The sequence below is a fragment of the Gobius niger genome (assembly GCF_951799975.1).
Source record: "Gobius niger genome assembly, chromosome: 21".
Lineage (NCBI taxonomy): Eukaryota > Metazoa > Chordata > Actinopteri > Gobiiformes > Gobiidae > Gobius > Gobius niger.
The window spans coordinates 11,709,171-11,728,672 of record NC_136872.1 but is presented as its reverse complement, the minus strand read 5'-3'; the positions used below and the strand labels follow the sequence as shown (position 1 = coordinate 11,728,672).

The following is a 19,502-nucleotide window of genomic DNA, read 5'->3' as shown; positions in this document are numbered from 1 at the left end:
TGTGTTGTCTTATTTCTCACTAACTGTTATAAAATACAGATTTAGCAGTGCTGGTATAGCCTTGGAAGAAACAAATAAACACAGGCTTTATTAGACTATAATATATTATTAATTAGTTTTGGATTCTTAATTAGTTTTTAGCTTTTCCTATTGCTGTTCACAAATGTAAAAGACATAATATAGACAACATAAGTCTTTTTTGTAGTGTGCTCTGCCCCACATAATGGCCAAAATTTTACAGTGTTTTGATGCAGGACTAAAACACAGTATCAGGTTGTGGTTGTTGCCTGTCACATGCATGATGTCCTTGACCACTCCCATAACGACCCAGACCACTTTACCCTTAAGGCACTTGAAGCACAAACGTAGGGGCTGCTCCTCCCACAATGAACCGGTCTCAAGTGAACTGAACTGGGCCGCTCCTATGGAAAGGGGGCGCTGTGTTATTGGGGCAGGCCAGGTGCTGAACTGGGTGACCCACACTATAAAAGAATTAAAGTTAAAGGTTAAATTATAGCCAACAGTGGAAATGAACAGTAGTCAAAGTGTCCGATGGTTAAAGTGCATGGTAAAACAGAAAAGAAAAGAAATTTGGTGGACCCTGGGTAAAAGGGTTTGACATGGGCCCCCATCCCCCCCATTTCCAAGGCCCACTCATGTACCCCTAATCATTTAGGAAACTTGATATTTGCAGGCCATGTTGTCTACCCAGCTCTTCAATGATTACGATATACTTAGTCCTAAATCTCTACATAACCACACTGCACATAGGAACTTTAAATGGATTATGCTGACGGCAATAAAACCATAATCTGTAGACCTAATGTCAGTATCAGGCATTTTATCCATATTTGACTGACATATTTTTATTTTATGGAGGTGGGTGATGGCGAGGGGCTGTTGGCGCAGATTAGCCGCCTCACTTCTGTCAGTCTTCCCCAGGGCAGCTGTGGCTACCCCCCAAAAGTATAGAGTGAATGAAAAATTACGGCAGGGCTTTGACAAACTTGTGACACAGGCCTGTAAAACGCAATACAAGTGTAGGCCAGTATTGTTATTGTTATTAGACCTATTGCTATTTTTTTATTATATTGTATTGTGTTTTTCCTTCTTCTATTTAATATTGTCCATCATTTTATATGTTGCCTAACATACACCAATGTTTGATGGTGCAATGAAACGCAACATTTACTTACTTACTTACTTACTTACTTACTTACTTACTTACTTACTTACTTACTTACTTACTTACTGTCCTCCACTCTTCTTCTTTTTAAATGATTATTATTAACGTTCATACACATAAGTACAATATCAAAGAGAGAAATAGTGCCAGGGTATACAACGTTACAACAACAACACCCAAACAAAAAGTGGGACATACATTTTTACCTGCCATGATATGTTTAATTTAATTAATAATAGGAATATAGGTTAATGTCTGCAAGAAAAGCATTTAAGGTTTTTTGTTTTTGTTTTTTGTCAGCCCATTTCACTTTGTAAGTGATACTTTCCTATTAAAATCTCTATCTCTATCCATGTTTTTTTTTCTTTTCTTTTTTTTTTTAGTAGATCCTCTTTCCAGTAATGATTCTGATGATGAGTTTCGTCAGTGGTGCTTTAAATGTCTGTAGTATTCAGCATGCATCACGTATGTGTTTATGTTTTCCTGTTCGTTGAGGGTAGTTTGTCTCAGAGTAAAACGCCCCTGCGTGTGGTTTAGTGTTAGATCAGCAGTTTTCTTCATGTTATTCAAAATGACATCAAACGCTGCAAAGCAAAAACACGAATCTCCTCCCCATTCCCTCTATCAAGCGTTGCTATCAAGGTACAGTAAATTCCCTGTGTTTTGAGTGCATCGCTCGTGCGCCGCGCTGACAGAGGACAGAGCGTGTGTTTTGATTGGCTGGCTGAGATTGTTAAAGCGCTGCACTTCCCCCTTTATTTGTGGGAATCCCCAAACAGCGTGGTCGGCCCGCGCCTCCAAATATTTTGGTTTTGGAAGGACAGACCGATTTTTCCTTGATTTTCACCACATCCGCAGCAGTGTTAGGTACAGAGACATGACCGATTGTTAATGACTAGCACATGACTCATTTAGTCGAGCGGTAACTTCGGATCATTCATTTTGCGCTTGCGGAAAAGTTTTCGCGATGTGTTTGCGTGAAAACGTCGAGTGATCGTTTTGTCGTCTGGCCGCTGTCTTAACTGAGATGTTATTCGAGAAATATTGCTTCCTAATGCGTAGGTTTGGATAAATGTCTTGTTAAATCGGCAATAAATGTAAGTAGTTTAAAATCGAATCGATGGCAACTTTAAATTGAATGAAACTCGTGATAGCGCTAGTTTAGGCCCGAAAGAAAATGGACGGCAGATGTTAGCATCACAATAGCATTAGCAAGAGGAGATATTTGGGGTGTTTACTATTATTTTTGCATAATCGTTTACGGTTTATGTTGCTGAGGTTTTTGTGTAATGTGGTGTTACTTCTAATGCCAAAAATAAAAATCAGTATTTGATGTTCGAGTAAATTGGCCTATTTACTACACTTCCGGTTTCTTTAGTTCATTCAAAGTGCGATTCTATGGTCGGATTGCTCGATTTGAAGGACTTTAGAATGATCGTATGTTTTTAAAAACCACTTAAGCATCTAAAGGCAAATCGCTGTTGTCCACGTGGTTAAAATGGAAAATGAAGGCTTGTTTGAAAGTTTTCTTGAAGATGTACAGGTGCTCGTCGTATGATTAGAATATCATGAAAAAGTGCATTCACTTCTGTTATTCAACTTAAAATGTGAAACTAATATATGATGGACTCATTATATGCAAAGTAAGATGTGAAGCCTTTATTTGTTGCCTTGATTATTATGGCTCACAGCTTGTTTAAAAAAAATACAAGAAAATCTCAGAAAGTAAAATTAGGCCATAATCATCAAATTTATAATAAAGGCTTGACATGTGTCGCTTTGCATGTGATGAATCCATGTCATATATTAATTTCACATTTTAAGTTGAACAGCAGAAGTAAATGCACCTTTTCATGATATTCTAATTATATGACGAGCACCTGTATATGGTTTATATATTTCCTGATGTCATTATGAAATAAAAATGGTCCAAAGTTGAACTTTTTTCTTCAGCTCAAATGATTTAAGAATTGCACTTCAGTAGGAAAAAACAGAATTATCTGACGTTCATCGATCCAAAATGTATGAGCTCTATTTTGCTATTATTTAATTGAACAGGGCGAACTCTACTTTAAAAAGTTGCTAATACATTTTCATTTCATTTGCACTTATTTGCAGATTTCAAGCAATGGATGAACTCCCTCGGAGTCAAGACTCTTTTGAGGTCCTCTGGGCGAATATGTAAGTAAAGCTTTTTTATTTTTTATCTTTTTTACAAATCAAAGCATCTTGGATTACGGAAATTAATTGGCTTGTTTTTTCTGTTCTTTTAGAAACACGCCCTCAATCTCCACCATTACCCCAGACCAAGACCCAAACGCATGGACCACGGTGGTAGGGCTCCTTTTCCTGAAAAGATACATCTTACACTAATATAAACAATACTGTTATGATAATTGTCTGATTCATATTAAGTCTTTACAGGATCTCGGTGACTTCACAGAGAGGTTCGATGAAAACATTTTTAATATGGACGTAGAGCCCCCCCAAAACGTGCCTCCCTCTGGCTCTACTGTCCCAGAGACCGGCGACTATCCAGGGGAATATGAGTTTACTCTTCGGTTCCAGAAATCCGGGACCGCAAAGAGTGTAACATCTACGGTTAGTAAAAAGTCTATTTGAGGGAATTTGACTAGAAAAAAAAAACCCTCCCCCTTCACGTGAGCCTAATCGGCTGTAGATGAGCATGACTTTGCAGACAGAGAATTTTAGCTTGAACATTTACGTTGTTTGTACAGACAGGGTAGTTTTCAAACTATTTAATGGAGGCAAATCTGCCAACAAGAGTGTGTTTAGAATTAATTACACAAGTCTTAAAAATGTAGCTGTAATGTTTTCCACATGTGGCAAAAATATTTTTAGCAACTTGTACATGAAGAAAGGATATTTCTTACCTTTTTTAAAACCGCATTCATTCATCCCTTGGAATCTTCACATTCATTCGTGGAGTTTTCATTGTGCCGATTTGCTAAATTTGCAGATCTGTAGTTGGTCGCTACTTTTGAAGAGCCAATGGCAACAGAACTTCCCCTGTGACTCAGCCCGCAGCCCAGCTGCTGTTGGTCACTGTAGCTGAGGTTAGGGTGGTCTGCATTGAGTGCCCGCCTTCCGTGTCCTGGGCTGTGCAGAGCGGAGTGTGGTTGTAGAGCATTGCCCCGACATGACGGGACATGTTCCTACTGACTAACTCCAGCACCAAAATGGTTAAAACCAGTTAAAGGAAGGTAAACCAGCCATTAAATGTACTCATTAGTAGAGTGCGGTGTTGTTTTTGTGTCTGTTACCATTTTATTCTTTTATATTTAGTTGCTGACATGGTATCAATTTAACTTTTTTTTCTATGGGTACATTTGAACCATTTTCCTTTGTTGCATTGCTAAAAATATGTTTCCTGTCCTTTTTCTTTGTCAGTATTCGGAGGCATTAAACAAGCTTTACTGCCAGTTGTCAAAAACGAGCCCTGTGGAGGTGTTGGTCACTAAGGAGCCCCCTCAGGACTCCGTGTTGAGGGCGACCGCCGTTTACAAAAAGACTGAGCACGTCGCCGAAGTGGTGCGGAGATGTCCTCATCACCAGAATGAAGATCGTAAGAAACTGGCCTACACTTAATGATTTTTTCTCATTATGGTGGCTAAATATTTTTTTGATTATGATCTCCAGCTGCCGAATATAAGACTCACCTGATTAGGATGGAGGGGAGCCAGCTCGTCCAGTATTACGAAGACCCTCGGACAAAACGTCACAGTGTGACTGTGCCGTACGAGCCACCGCAGGTATAACCCTCTTGTACTTTTATAGCAGCCAATTACTGTGGTGCTGGTGGGTTTTCTTAAAACTGAAAGGTCTGCCTCTTTGTAATTCAGTTGGGCGCTGAGAGGACGACAATTCTGCTCAGCTTCATGTGCAACAGTAGCTGCATGGGGGGCATGAACCGACGGCCCATACTAACCATCCTGACCCTCGAGACTCCTTGGTAAGTTTTCTTATGCTATGACAGTTTTGATTCTCCTTACCAAGTGTTTTGTTGTAGTCTTTTTTTAAAATGTTTTTTGCAATATTACTTTTTTAGTGGTGAGGTCCTGGGTCGGCGGAGCTTTGAGGTTCGTGTCTGCGCATGTCCCGGGAGAGACCGCAAAACTGAGGAGGAGAACCGCAAGAAGTCCCAGAGTGACTCGAAAGAAACTAAAAAGCGAAGTAAGTCAGAAGTGTCATTAATAAGGGTTTTGTTATTCCTCATGTTCTCTGCCAATTTAAAGTTGCATATTGATAATTATTTTTACTTTGTTCAGAGAGTACCCCTGCTGTGCCCCTGCCCTCTCTTAAACGGACAAAATCTGGCTCCAGTGAGGACGAGGAAGTGTTTGTTTTGCAAGTGAGTAAACGACTTCGGACTTCACTGTCTGTATCGTCATTCTTTCTGAGTACTTAATTTCATTTTTATATCCAAGGTCCGGGGTCGTGAGCGCTTTGAGATGCTGAGAAAAATAAACGATGGTTTGGAGCTTCTGGATAAGTAAGACGGCTGTTACTCATTGCAACATTACCAGTGTATTAGAGGCAGGTCGTGCTCAGTCACATTTATTGAAGTATGTGTACTTGAGTGGCTTTATCAAGTAACTGATTTATTTGGAGATATATCATTAATGACTTTTTCTGCTTCAGTATTATTGCTTTGAGTAAGTAAAACATTTGGTTGCTTTATTCTTAGAGTAAATCTGCATTTAATGGAAGCTCCCTTTTTCACATGTGAAAATAAATGTTCTTATTTTTTTAGTTCATTCATTTTTATTTGTATAGTGTATTCAACAGAAACGATACCATTGCAACATTATTTTATGTTTATCTGCACTTTTACATCAACAAATCAGATGCTCAGTTACTTGGTGCTCAAGTAGTATTTTCATCAAGTACTTTTTTGCTTTTACTTGTAAGCCTTTGAATCAATACTTTTCTTCTTCTTCTAGGGCAAAATAATTTTAACACTTGGCTTATTTAAGTAACTTGGCTACTCTACCCAGCTCTGCACAGTATACCAGATGATGTAAACAATTGCAAATCATTCGGTGTCATTTCATCGTGGTTTCCACTAGATGGCACCAAGTGTACATGCATTTACTCTAGTGTTTTCTGAATATTTAAAAGTTCCCGTGTTTCTGGTTTCTTTCCACAGTAAACAAAAGAAGCCCAAAGCGACGATCCCTGTGCCTCCCAGTGGGAAGAGGTTGCTGAAAGGCGAGAGGAGCGACAGCGACTAGAGCTTTCGAACAATTATGCTGCAATTATTAACAGCCACTGCCTGCAGTTGCGACACTGATGACCCCTATTATGAAAGGCCAGTGTTACCTAGTTTCAAGGTGCTGACTGCTTTATGAAAAAGTTGATCAAGTCCAAAACTTTGACCACCGTGATTACATCATTTCAAAGATTTTTTTTTTTTTTAGGAACAGTTTTTTAAATAAAAATAAACGATGTTCCGGTTAGAGCGATGATGTTTTGAATTATGTAGCGCGAGGCGTCGCGATGGGTTGGCTGGGACACCCCAAAAGTATTAGAGTCAAATTGTCCTGCACTCATCTTCTTTCTTACAGTAAGCTGCCACGTATAATTTAAAGGCATTCCTTTTTTTATTTTAGATTTTATCCGGGGAGTTAGTTTTGTATAAGAGCTTTATTTCTATATTTTTTTCTTTTGTCTCATGGATGTTTTGTATTGACTATGATTTTACTACTGGTGCTGTATGGTAAAATAAAGTTTAAATGTCATTTACATTACATTTTCCTGGTTTTTGTATTAGTTCTAATAAGCTTGACTACAGTTCTCGGCGTGTTTTCTGAAAATGTTTGTGCTGTTAATTATATTTTATGTCATATGTTAGTATTAATATCTAGATTGCAGATTTTGGGTGGGTACGTTTAAAAACTGGTGATTAAATTAAAGTAGGTAATGAAGGTAATGGGATCACTTGGACAAGAAATACATTTTATTGAGCTAGCTGCCCTTAAATTTTAAGCCTGTAAGAATATATAGAGACATGGTGTATTGTACATATTTGCTGTTTTTTTGGTCTCCTCAGTTCAAAAAGAGGAATGTCAGCGGTTGAACTTTACCCGATAGCTTTGAGAGATGAGGGGAAATAGTGTTGGAACGCAGATAATGAATTTTATGCTTTAATTTATTCAGCTCTCTGTCGTACAGGAGTTGTCCATCTTCATTGAAGGTTCTTCAGTCATCTTCTGTACTCTTGAAGCGTCAAACGTTTCGCCTCTCATCCAAAAAGCTTCGTCAGCGTACTAAGGTTCAGCCCGCAGCCTAGATAAAGACCACAGGGAGGCGTTTTGCTTGGCTCAGTCCCTCTCTATTTACAGCTACTCTCACCTGTAGGTAAACATCTTTGTAGTTTTAGAGTCTTTGTAGTTCTAAGCCCTAACGACCCACCTGACACCCGAGTTTCAGTCTGAATGGTCCTCATCTCAGCTGATCACTGCTAATTACCTGCCTATTGATCTGTCCTGGGCTGAGTTTCAGCCTCTTTTTCCCTCTTCGCAAAAATTGCTTATTTTACTCATTCAAATCAACGTTTTTCTTTAGATAAAATCTTGACCTCTCTGTCCTCAAAGGAGTCGAGGTGAACAGCGGACTGAGGGCAGCTTGTGCTTTCCCTGCGGTGTTGAAAAAGCCTCCTCTGTGACACTTGTTTAGTTTCTCCAATAATGTTCTTTGCATTCTTCCTCTTTGCAACCAATAGAATAAACCACATGACTTTGTTTGTGGCTTGGGATTTTGTCTTTGCTGATTGCTTCAATTACTTAGCTGATTTATTCAATTATTATTAAAAATTATAATTGTACATATCTGTTTCTATTTTTGTTTTTATGACTGTTGCTTCAAACCCAACACCGAGTCCTTTGTTTTTCTCTTTGCCTTCAGAACTTTGCATGTTGGACTGACAAACATGCAAAGCGAGTCTATGAATGTGTCATTTATCATTTATTTACTCTTGTTTCCGCGATGTGCTGTCTGTCTATGTGTATATGATGCAGCGCTGACAGATCATTTCATTTAGGCTGGAGAATGAGGGAGAGGTAGGATAGCATAGGCTTTGAAAAAGATTTGTCTGCACAGAGCACCCAACATGGCAAGATTATCTACCCTGGATTTCTGTGTTTTGGCTGTATGGAGTAAGTTGAATTTTTTTTAGTTTGCACATTGTGTTTCTAATCTTAAGATAACTGCTCTTTCCTTTCAGGTTTGGTGTTGTCATGCAGCACAGCAGAAAGAGAGTACTTTCCTCAAAACGCTACAAAATCGTGGGTTGAGGCGAGGAAACTCTGCCAGGTACAACCACTTTAATGATTATTGTCAGTACTGAACCCAAAATATTAACTCAAGCAAGAGTTACTTTTGAATTATTGTCTCATGCAAGTACAAAGGAAAGAGTGAAAAACATATTTGGTATAGTTAAACTATTACTTTGGTTCAAGGTTTCTACAGGAAGTCAAATTTAATGCCTTTTAATACCACAAATGCAAAAAAATAAATAAATCTTGGCACATTTCATTATGCAAGATTTGTAAACATTGTCCTCAAACATTCACCGGAAAATGTTTTTGGTATGTTTTTGACAAATAGTAAAAAGTGTTGAGCAATGTCATTGATGTGGGTTGTGTCTCTAAGGAAAAATTATATTTGGCATAATTCATTTAATGATTTTAAATGCTTTTTAATGCCCCATGGAAAACCTGCTGGTTATAGAATATCCCATTGAAGCGCTCACTCTTCCCCTGCATTTACTACTCGAGTACTGTTTCAGGGTCTGAAATATATGTTAGTAATGACATGATCCATCAGCCCAAACAAAAATATGTAAATATAAAAAATAAAAAAAATCCAGAGAATGTGCCATTGTTAGACTACAGTATAAAATCTTAAGCCGAGTTGCTTGAACCTCATGATGTGTTCATTTAGAAATATCAGGATTTTCACATTATTTTATGCATTATATGTTGGATTTCATCTATAGGGCTGATCTCCTTTTCAGTGCATATGTTTGGGGACTAATTTTAATGATGATGACTTTTATTATAGCTTTTTTGCCTTTATTAATTAACTATTTGTATTACCTTGTCACTGTTTGTACGGCCACTTACAAAAGCTGAGTTTTACTTGATTTGTTAGCAACAACCTGATCAATTTCAGATCACCATATCCCCAAATTTTAGAACATAACCTTTTGAAATGCTGAAGTTTTGCCATTGATTCATTGTTTTATTGAATTTACTTTTTCAGCTCTGCTTTAAGGAGCTTGTGACCTTAACTCCATCGAACATCCAGGACATTGCGATGGACCTGACCAGAGAACACTGGATCGGCCTGCGCAAGAGACCGTTGAACGCCTCTGACAACTCCAATCTCTACCCCTACAACGACACCACCACATTCTGGTCTCGCTGGGCCAACGAGGATCCGCTCGCCTTTCAAAACTGGTACCCGGGATACCCAGTTTTCAAATCCCCCTATCCCAGAAAGGACTGCTGCAGCTGCTCGTGCACATGCCCTGCGAAGCCAACCACTGGCCCTACGACTCCCTATCCTGCCACCACCGGTATTTCAGACATGCGAAAATTCGCATTTGGAAATAGCACCACTAACAGCACTAGCCAGTGGTCGACTCCCTCAGTCACAAACAGTAGCGGAGGGGCAACCGTTTCAATTCTAAACTCCACCACTAACAGCACTAGCCAGTGGTCGACTCCCTCAGTCACAAACAGTAGCGGAGGGGCAACCGTTTCAATTCTAAACTCCACCACTAACAGCACTAGCCAGTGGTCGAATCACTCTGCCTTAAGCAGAAGGGCCACCACATTCAGCACAGCAGCACCACTGTTTGAGTCTGAGTGTGTAAAAAAGCCAATGCTGTTCAAAGACGTGCATGACCCTGATGAGAACTACATTGAAGACCCCTGCGTGGCCATGCTGAGCTTTGGGACCTGGGTCGAAAAAGAATGCTCAGAGCTCCTGCCCTTTATTTGCTATGAAGGTAATAAAAGTATGAGGTTGAGGGCGGGAGACAGGAAATATCCAAATTGAAAATCTACATGCAGTATATTGAACACTATTCTTTAGAAACTGGATCTTCCAGTCCTTTCAAACAACTACAGTGGGACGAAAAAGTGAGTACATTATTTGGAATTTCTCATATTTCTGCCTAAATTGGTCATAAAATGTGGTCTGATCTTCATCAAAATCGTAAGAATGATTAAACAGTGTCTGCTTAAACTAATACCACCCAAACAGTTACATTTTATCATATTTTTATTGGTCAGAACATGTAAACATTCACAGGACAGCGCGGAATAAGTAAGTACACCGCCTGAATCTCACTGATCTCCAGCTATTTAATACAAGGGTTCACTTACTTATTCCTCACCAGTTGCACCAGTTGAGATTAGACGCTCACAACGATCTGGATGAATCTTGGACCATTCCTCTATACAAAACTGCTGCAGTTCAGTGAGATTCAGGCGGTGTACTTACTTATTCCACGCTGTCCTGCGAATGTTTACCAATAAAAATATGAGAAAATGGAAATGCTTGGGTGGTGTTAGTTGAAGCAGACACTGTTTATGATTTTGATGATTTTGATGAAGATCAGACCACATTTTAAGAGCAATTTAAGCAGAAATGTGAGAGTGTGGCAGTTTTTCTTCCCACTGTGTGTATTGGCCCAGTAATTACAGAGACATTGATTCATAAACCAGGTCAAAACATTTGCATTTTCGCAGTTAAAAGTCAAACTCTAACACAGCATCCTGACCCGTCCTCCTCTTCAAAAATAAACCAAACCGTTTATTGTCAGAAATACGCATAATTCACTGCAACACAAATGTTCTCTGTCCTGAATTACAGATAGGTTTAATGGCACAGTAAACGTGACGGACATAACGTCTACCAGTGCCAGTATCTCATGGGAAAAGGGTCCAGGTGACATAGATCATTACCGTGTGGTGGTCAATGAATCGGTTTATGAAGAGAATCACACTGGATCTAGCTTGACCTATGCTATCAGCAACCTGACCGCAGGGACTCGCTACACGGTCCAAGTGTTTCCCGTGAAGTGTAGACGAAAACTCAACCCAGAGACCGAGACGTTCTACACAGGTACAGTGACAGTCTACTTAGGCCATAATAGGCTTTTCACTTTGTCATGTCGCAACTGTGTGTGTTTCTCTTTAAAGGTGCACTATGCAACCTTTTAGGTGAAAAGAAAAAAAAAATCTTAATATTTGCGTGCATTTGACCTTTTAATGACGCGGTGGTGTTATGGGTGCAGCAGGGACCTTTGTTTTCCCTCACAGTGGCCTCTATGACACTCCAGGATCAATTGTTTTTAGGGGTTCATACCAGAAACACGCCAGAAACCCAAAAACATTTCATTCTAGAGCATCATAAAGGCCACTGTGAGGGAAAGCAAAGCCACTGAGTCACTAAACGGTTAACTACACGCAAATATCAAGGCTTTTTTTTTTTTCACATAAAAAGTTACATAGTGCACCTTTAAAGTTCAATCTCATATTATCTTTCTCACAGTTCCCAACAAAGTAACAGCCCTCAAGATAATAAACCAAACCGAACAGTGTGTGTTCCTGACCTGGACCAGACCAGTCGGTGAAGTGGACTTGTATGTTGTTCAAACAAGGGAGGGCAAAGCTCCCATTGAAATCAGAACTGAAGAGGCGGAGGTTTGCCAGTTGATGCCCGGAAGTCTGCACACCTTCAGCGTCCGTGCCAGAGTTAATGACCGGTCCCAACAAAGCGAAGAATCCACCGTCCGGGCTTACACCAGTGAGAGGAACAGAACTGTCCATGCACTTGACGGCATAGTCACAGTCATTTTTGTGTAATTATTGTTGTTTGATTTTCTCGCCAGAGCCCGCGCAAGTGTCCACCCTGAACATATCAAACATTGAACATTCCTCTCTGGAACTTTCCTGGGATAAACCACATGGCGACGCCACAGGTTATCGCGTCGAAATTTCTTGGGAAGGGTAAGTGTCTTCCGTGGTGTTTTTCACATTATTTCCTTCAAATATATGTTGCACACAATTTCAGAAAAAATCGAATGTCATACACAAACGAGACTGTGGAGGATGGAGGAGAAAACAAACTGTCTGTCAAGGATCTGCCCAGTGGGACCAGCATCACCGTGAGCATCTCAGCACTGGCCAACTACACACTGGTTGGAAAAAGCTTGACCGTGCACCAAGTCACAAGTGAGTGAGGCCAGCAAGTAGTAAAGATCCCATATTATGTACTTTTCAGGCTTTGAAATATCACTGTGTATGTTTGTACTGAAAACATACACAAGAATGAGTCTGCTGTAGCTGCTTGGACAGAAGAGCCCCATAACATGATGACCTCAACAGTTGGAGGGCATGTGTTTTGAGCTCTATTGAGTGTATTTTAACGGACGCCAAAAATGTCTGATTAACGTTGCATCTTCCCTTTAAACCAAAGAATGGCTTGTTATTAATCTGTCATTAAAACTTTGTCCTACAGAACCAGAGGCCATTACAAACCTAACGCTGACATCAACAAATGACACAGTCACTGCTGTGTGGGACTTTGCCAGAGGGTCTCCTCGCTTCACTGTGAGGCTTGAGCTTGAAGGGGTTGTGAAACAAACCTTCACAAAAATCAACACAACCACTGTGACGTTTAACAGCGTGAAGTCTTCAGCCAACTACACTGTCAAAGTCTCTAGCGTCACTGGAGAGATGGAAAGCAAACCATTCAACAAGTCTATCTTCACCCGTGAGTATCTGTCGATTCATGGATTTCAGTCAGTCACTCTTCCCTGTTGTTTTTGACCTCATTTGTTGGACTTTTGATTACAGAGATAAGATAAGTTTAAAGGCAATAGAAGCAGCTCTCTTTTCAGCACTGGAGAAATGTCATTGATCCTTAGTAGGATCAATGACATTTGTACCTGCACAGTCAAACACCAATACCTCAAATGGATGGACATTAAATTCAGACATACTACACACTTTTCCTCTTCTTTACAACATGTATTATCTCTGTATGGGCTTTTAAGAACATTATAAGGCCACATTCTGCGCCTGTTTTGTCTATGCTTCTTTAAACACTATTTCTTTTAAATGTATTTATCTATGTTGTCTTTTATGTTTTTCAGTACCAAACCCTCCACGTAATCCCGAGCTCAGTGGTCGTAGTAAAAAACACCTCACCTTCACTTGGACGCGCCCCATAAACACAAACAAGGCTGAATATTTGGTGACTCTGAATTCGAGCTTCTGGAACCATAGTTGTGAAGTGACTGTGGAAGTTGAAACGCACACTTTTAACAACTTGAAGTCAGGCACCAATTACACATTTAAGGTGAAGACGATGGCCGACGGTCAAGAGAGTGGCGCTGTAGGACTGATTGCTGACACAGGTGAGAGATGCTGAACGAGGGACAGCGGGTTCTGTCTTTTTTCTGTTTTATGTTACTTTACTTTTTTTTACTACTACTACTAGATTATTTCTTTAGTATTAGGCATGTACGGTTGTTATGTGTCACTTGATTGGAGGAACTGATGAACATTTACAAAATACAAATGAGTAAGACAGAAGAGACCTTACACAATATGACTTGTGTTGAATCAGATAAAAACATGCAAATGAGCTGAACTTTATGGCTGTGTTACTAAGCAAACATTTCCTTGACAACATGCAAAATCAAAGTTTTATATGGACTGACGAGGAAACGCAGGGACTGGGAATTTACACCTGAAAATGACTTCCTTATTCATGGATGTATTTCTGACCTTCCTCTTTAGAGTCAGCCGAAAAGGAAATCATCCTGTCCATGGTTTGCTCCTCCCAAACTTCTCTGCACTGTGAAGACAAGGACACGAGGCGCAATGCATTTGAGAAGGTACTGTCCTCTAGGCTATGACTTTAAATTTACGCCTATTACCTCTCACTTTCATTGTGTCGCTTTGTGTTTTGCTGCAGTTGCATTCCCACTTCGACAGGTTGCTCGGGCACCATGTTTTCTGGAAACTTGAACAACGTGAACTGGAAGATAATCTTTGATATTCTTTTACACTTAAAGCCAAATTGAAATATGTAACGTGTGTGCTTTGCCTATATTACTCATGCTGTGCCATTACTTGCCTTCCATTTATCATATTCACATGTTTTCTAACAGCAATCTTTATATGAGATTTACATTTAAATATTATATAAGACAATCATGCATTTTTTTTTAGGTCTCAATAAAAGGTGATTTCCAAAGTTGTTGTTTTTTTTCGCCTGGTTTTACTGAGAGCTCAAAGATAAAGATAGTTCAGATCGTTCATGATGAAATGGTTTAGCAGAGAAACAATAGCTCATCGTTGTTCATTTTAAGCTGTCCATTGATAAAATGTCATTGTAGTGGCATGGTTGCACTATCACCCACTATTTCTCTGTATGCCTCCTTATAATACTTCAGCCAGGAGAGAATAAAAAGCTAAATATAAATATTATATTCTGAATATATTGATTTAGAGAAAGACTCGGTATATCACCCATTTTCACCTTTATTTTAAATATTACAATATTCACACACTACAATTAGACGCACAAATAATATCACAAGTTTGAAGCATAGTTCATACAGTTAAATACAATTTCAGGTAATACTCTGGGCCTGAGGAAGCAACTGCGCTGCTCAACATTTCAGGCTACTTTCATGTTAAATATTAACAATATGTAGAGAGGTTTAGGTAGGCTGTAAAGTACAAAAGTGCATCAATGTATTTAGAATCTAAGCGGATATCAGGAACTTTCAATTTACACTCGATTCTCAAGGTCACTCTCGATTCTCACGTTTTAGATCAAGAATATCTGATCAGTAAACTAAATTCAGCACAGAGGTTTTTTTCTCACATTATATTGAGTGTTCATTATAAACTCCATCCATTGATTTTTAAAAGAGTGAACTGTCCCAAAGTCATTATAGATGTAGACTACTTTATTTTTTTCACAGTCTTACAGCTTTTTTTGAACGGATCTGTGGACTCGAACTCAAAGCCTGTCCCACGATCCAGTGAAAGAGCCCGTTTTACTGAGGCTTTGGGGCACAATTCTCATGACCGTGTATCCATCCATCGGCGCAAGCAGCGGGTACAGCTTCCCCCCGAAGCTCCCGTTATTGAAGGTGTAGATGTGCGATTTGGTCTCTGCGTTGTAGAAGGAGATCTGCCCCTCGTTGTAGTCTAAGTAAATCCCAACTCGCCGCGGGATGAGCCTGACTGGCAGCTCGGTCTCCGGTTTGGTGCAGGCGTAGAACTGCTTAGCACTGCGCCACAGCACCCAGTAGCCCTCTTTGGGACTCATGGAGAAGCGCCCTTGTCTCTTGGAGGTGGCGGTAGTCAGACCCACCCGCCACGCGCCCTTTCTGCCCGTGTCCACCTCCCAGTAATGCCGTCCGTAGCTGTAGCCCTCCCAGGCCAGGACGCAGGGAAGGGTCTCGAAGCGCTGGGAGTTGTAGGAGACGTCAGACATAGACTGACCCTCTTGGACTGTGCGCTGGTCGTCTGACAGCTGCAGCCAGGGATTGTGGGTAAGAGGGTCCAAAACCACATCGGCTGGAAGGGCAGAGGTGATGATTAGTTTATTCCTACACATTTTTTTAATGTTTTGACAAATATCTTACTGGGTCTTACCTGCTGCACTGCAAATCCAGCTCCACACTGCAAACATATACACATTTATTAGCAAAAAAAAGAAAAAGCTAATGGAATATCACTGATGGGTAAAGGAAAAGACATACCTGAGTTGGGAATGTATCTCGGTATCCCTGCTTCCCAGGTCTTTTGCTTTGCCTGTAGCCACAGCTGAGGGATCATCTTCTGAAACCAGCAGAGAGCAAGTTGTAGTACAAGTAGAAGTATTCAAAAGGGCTATTAAACATGACACTGCACTTGATGTTAAAAGTGAAAGCTACAGCAGATTTACAACTGAACTTTGCGCCGATAAACCACACATTTTGCATCCGCCTATGAGGTGCCATGAGTAAGCACATACACAGACACAAGTCATATAAGATTACTGGGCAAGGTTCACTTTGATGATCTTTATTGGGTCAAATGATGAATCAGAAGAAAGGTTATGCTTTTGCTATGGATTTCAGACACGCATTTCCATATTGCTCACCACATTGTCTTCTCTGAGCAAGGACCATGTGATAAACTCCATCAGGGGCAGCATGTTTCCCAAACGTTTCTTTTTGAGGCCTAAAAGACGAAGAACTCGGCCCAGCTCCTCATGCGGCACGCCACAACTCTGCAAAAAACAAGCCGAGACAAAGAAAACTTAAGATGCTGAACTGTGTTGCTCGCTGGCCTGGTGGTAAGGCTGAAAGCAGCAGAACATGTCTGACATATATGTTGTGCTTGTTACCTCTGTTGCCTCTTGGAGATCCTTTGCCCAGGCCATGATCCTCGTCTGAGCCTCCTCTTTAGGGTCAGCCTCCTTATCTTTCTCCTCCAGACCTTCACATGGTTTTGAGTTCTCTTTAAGAAGCTTGAGGATAAAAAAAAAACGTTCAGAAATTGCACCTATGTATTCACTTGATGTGTGCATGAACACTTACATCATCCACGTGGCGAAGCTCGTCTGCCCACTCCAGGATCATCTTCCTGCTCTCCCCCAGACTTCTCTCCGTTCGTGGGGAGGATGGCTCATCTGTTTTACTCATCGCACCCTGCACAGCCATAAAGTCAACTCTTATTAATTTCCCACTTATTTGAGATACTTCACTGCAGCAGACATGTGTCATGCTGAGGGCTCTAAACGTAACGCTGCGCCGTAAGTGTGTGAAAGGTTATGAGCAGTAAAATGGCAATAAAATCATATCAGATTCGCCCTGTCACGCACACCGTATATTTCCCCTGACAACACTTATCTAAATCGAGTGAGAGGTTATTAAGAGTTGTAGAATCAGCTCCTCAGGCCAATATCCCACCGAATAGGCCTAAGAGTCTGGTTTTTGGGCCTTTTTAATAAATTGTCAGAGGATTATATCTTGATATAGGTCTAAACTGAAGAGAAAATACAGGAGAAGAACAAGGAGTTCAATTGATTTGGCTCTGAATTAAACTAGTGACTGAAATGAGCACTTTAATAGAGAAATGGACATCTAGTGAAGCATAGAGCTATCAAAATCATGCCATAAAATCAGGCTACAATATTTTGGTGAAAGGTCATGTGTCAAGCCAAGCAAATGTAATCAAATATTACCTTGCAGACTTGGTCCACCTGCTCCTTCCAGTGCTCGATGAAGAGCACACACTCCTGGAGACTACGCAGGTCCCGCAGACCCTGCTGTCGCTGTGACACAACCACAAGGACATGATTTCACTCAACTATTTTAAACAGACCTCGGTCATATTGATGACAGGCTGTACTTTACCTGTGTAGACCTGGAGGATGTGCTGAGTTTAGACGGTCCGCTGGGGGCAGAGCTGTGAGCGGGAGCACTGTCCTCGTGAAGAGTCCACCGGACGGCGCCGATGGAGCTGTGTGCCGTGGCCCCATCCTCCCCCTTAAGCTGAGCCTGGAGGCCTGTGCAGGAAACATGATCAATCACAGCTCATGGAGGTGCAACACAGGAGTAAGTCACCACTAAACAACAGATTTTAGATATGGGATGATAGAAACAAAACACCTACGTTTGCCAGGTTTCAAAATGCCCTTTAGTGCCATGTCCAAATTTTAGCTAAAAAAAAGAAAAAGAAAAAGAAGTCTTTATAAATACATCATAGTCGTCAAAACAGCCAAACTGTGCTGCACCAATAAAATCTCTCTCTCAGCAAAAGCGAAATTAGACACATAAAAATGGTCAAACACCTCAGTTTCAGCAGCTTTCAACAAGATGGCAGGTACTATGTGACACAGCCTATAGGCCAGGGGTTCTCAAACTTCTCCCTTTGAATAACCAACCACCAAAGAATGACGTCTCTGAAAACTACCAGAATGAAACCACAGCAGGACTAAAGGGCTTATTATGGCCTTAGGAATTAATTAATCACAATTATGTAGGGGTTGTATTTATTATTTAGAGGTATATTTTAGATGCTTCTTTGTATTTTCCTACATCTAAACGTATTTGAAGTGGAGATGCGAGACCTGTGTGATCATTTCAAACACTTAATGGTAAAATAAAGACATATAATAATAAAGTAATAAAATAATATAATAAAGACAATAGCAGTTGGATTTAATTAATTGTTTTTGGCTTCACGCAGCGTTCGTCCCATCTTGGAGGAAAAAGGAAACTGAAAAGGTGTCTGTGCCGCTAAAGTAACGTGTGATTAATTTCTATTGATATCTATAATCACACTTAACCCTATGTAATTAACTAATCGTAATTAATCGCCCTACAGGCAACATTAAATTTAATCAAAATCAAACAAAGGCAAAGCATGCGGGACCCCATAGTGGTATCCTCCATACCACAGTTTGAGAGACACTTATAAACATGTTGTTCAATTACAGCCTTATTTTACAATGCAGGCCAAATATAATAATAATATAATAACATTGGAAAACAATGACTGTTAAACAAAACTAGACAACCATGAAAAATCAATTACAATATATAAACATATAAGCACAAGATGTGAACAAGTAGTTAAAATGTGTTTACAAATGATCATGTTATAAATCAAGACTCAATTAACAGCAGCCTAGTTTCAGTGTCTTTGGGTCGTACCTGATGTTGGAGCAGGAGGTGCAGCTCTGGTGGCCCTTCAGAACTGACAGCAGCTTGAGCCTCTCGAAGCCTTTTGTTCATCTCCCTCTCTCTCTCTCTCTGTGAACTCTGGACTCTTTTATGACGGATCTATCTGAGCTGAGCTGAAGCGTCTTGGGCAGCCACTGGCACGTTCACAGTGAGGGAAGAGGTGGAGGATAAATCCCTAGTTTCCTGAAGTTACACAACGGCTTTTACTGTAAAGCGTAACTGCAGGAGTTCACCTGGAATCTTATATAAACAACGGGCTTTCTTTACCACACACTGAAAATACAAGAAACATTGATTTAATAGTTTAAATATCACTTTATATTAATTAAAGTAAGTAGCCTAAATGAATCCCAAATAGATAAAAATGAATTGAAATGTCTACTAGGTGTTTTACCTGGGGGTCACTGCACTTGCATGAACTTGAGATGAGTCAGGCAAAGCATTCATTATATAATAGTGTGGACACGACTTCACCGTTTGCAGAGCCTTTTGTCATTTTTATAACACTTGTGTAAAACA

General features: G+C 40.2%; 2 protein-coding genes across 2 annotated transcripts; one reads left to right on the top strand and one right to left on the bottom strand.

The window, feature by feature from the left end:
- Nucleotides 1–1,938: 1,938 nt before the first annotated feature.
- tp53 (tumor protein p53) lies at nucleotides 1,939–6,441 on the top strand (the record flags this gene model as incomplete). The annotated part of the gene is made up of 11 exons (XM_079580536.1): nucleotides 1,939–2,053; nucleotides 3,305–3,367; nucleotides 3,460–3,520; nucleotides 3,611–3,787; nucleotides 4,598–4,772; nucleotides 4,847–4,959; nucleotides 5,050–5,159; nucleotides 5,256–5,380; nucleotides 5,476–5,558; nucleotides 5,635–5,699; nucleotides 6,357–6,441. The coding sequence occupies exons 2-11, from the start codon at nucleotides 3,315–3,317 to the stop codon at nucleotides 6,439–6,441; spliced, it is 1,047 nt and encodes a 348-aa protein (XP_079436662.1). The 5' UTR covers nucleotides 1,939–2,053; nucleotides 3,305–3,314.
- Nucleotides 6,442–15,143: 8,702 nt separating this feature from the next.
- On the bottom strand, nucleotides 15,144–19,035 carry LOC306980464 (E3 ubiquitin-protein ligase TRIM21). Its single transcript, XM_079579851.1, has 10 exons — nucleotides 18,954–19,035; nucleotides 17,911–17,957; nucleotides 17,652–17,803; nucleotides 17,480–17,569; nucleotides 16,833–16,943; nucleotides 16,640–16,762; nucleotides 16,394–16,522; nucleotides 16,011–16,089; nucleotides 15,904–15,930; nucleotides 15,144–15,825 (listed from the first exon to the last, which is right to left on the bottom strand). Exons 2-10 carry the CDS (start codon nucleotides 17,942–17,944, stop codon nucleotides 15,263–15,265), a joined length of 1,308 nt encoding a protein of 435 aa, XP_079435977.1. The 5' UTR covers nucleotides 17,945–17,957; nucleotides 18,954–19,035; the 3' UTR covers nucleotides 15,144–15,262.
- Between the last annotated feature and the right edge of the window lie 467 nt (nucleotides 19,036–19,502).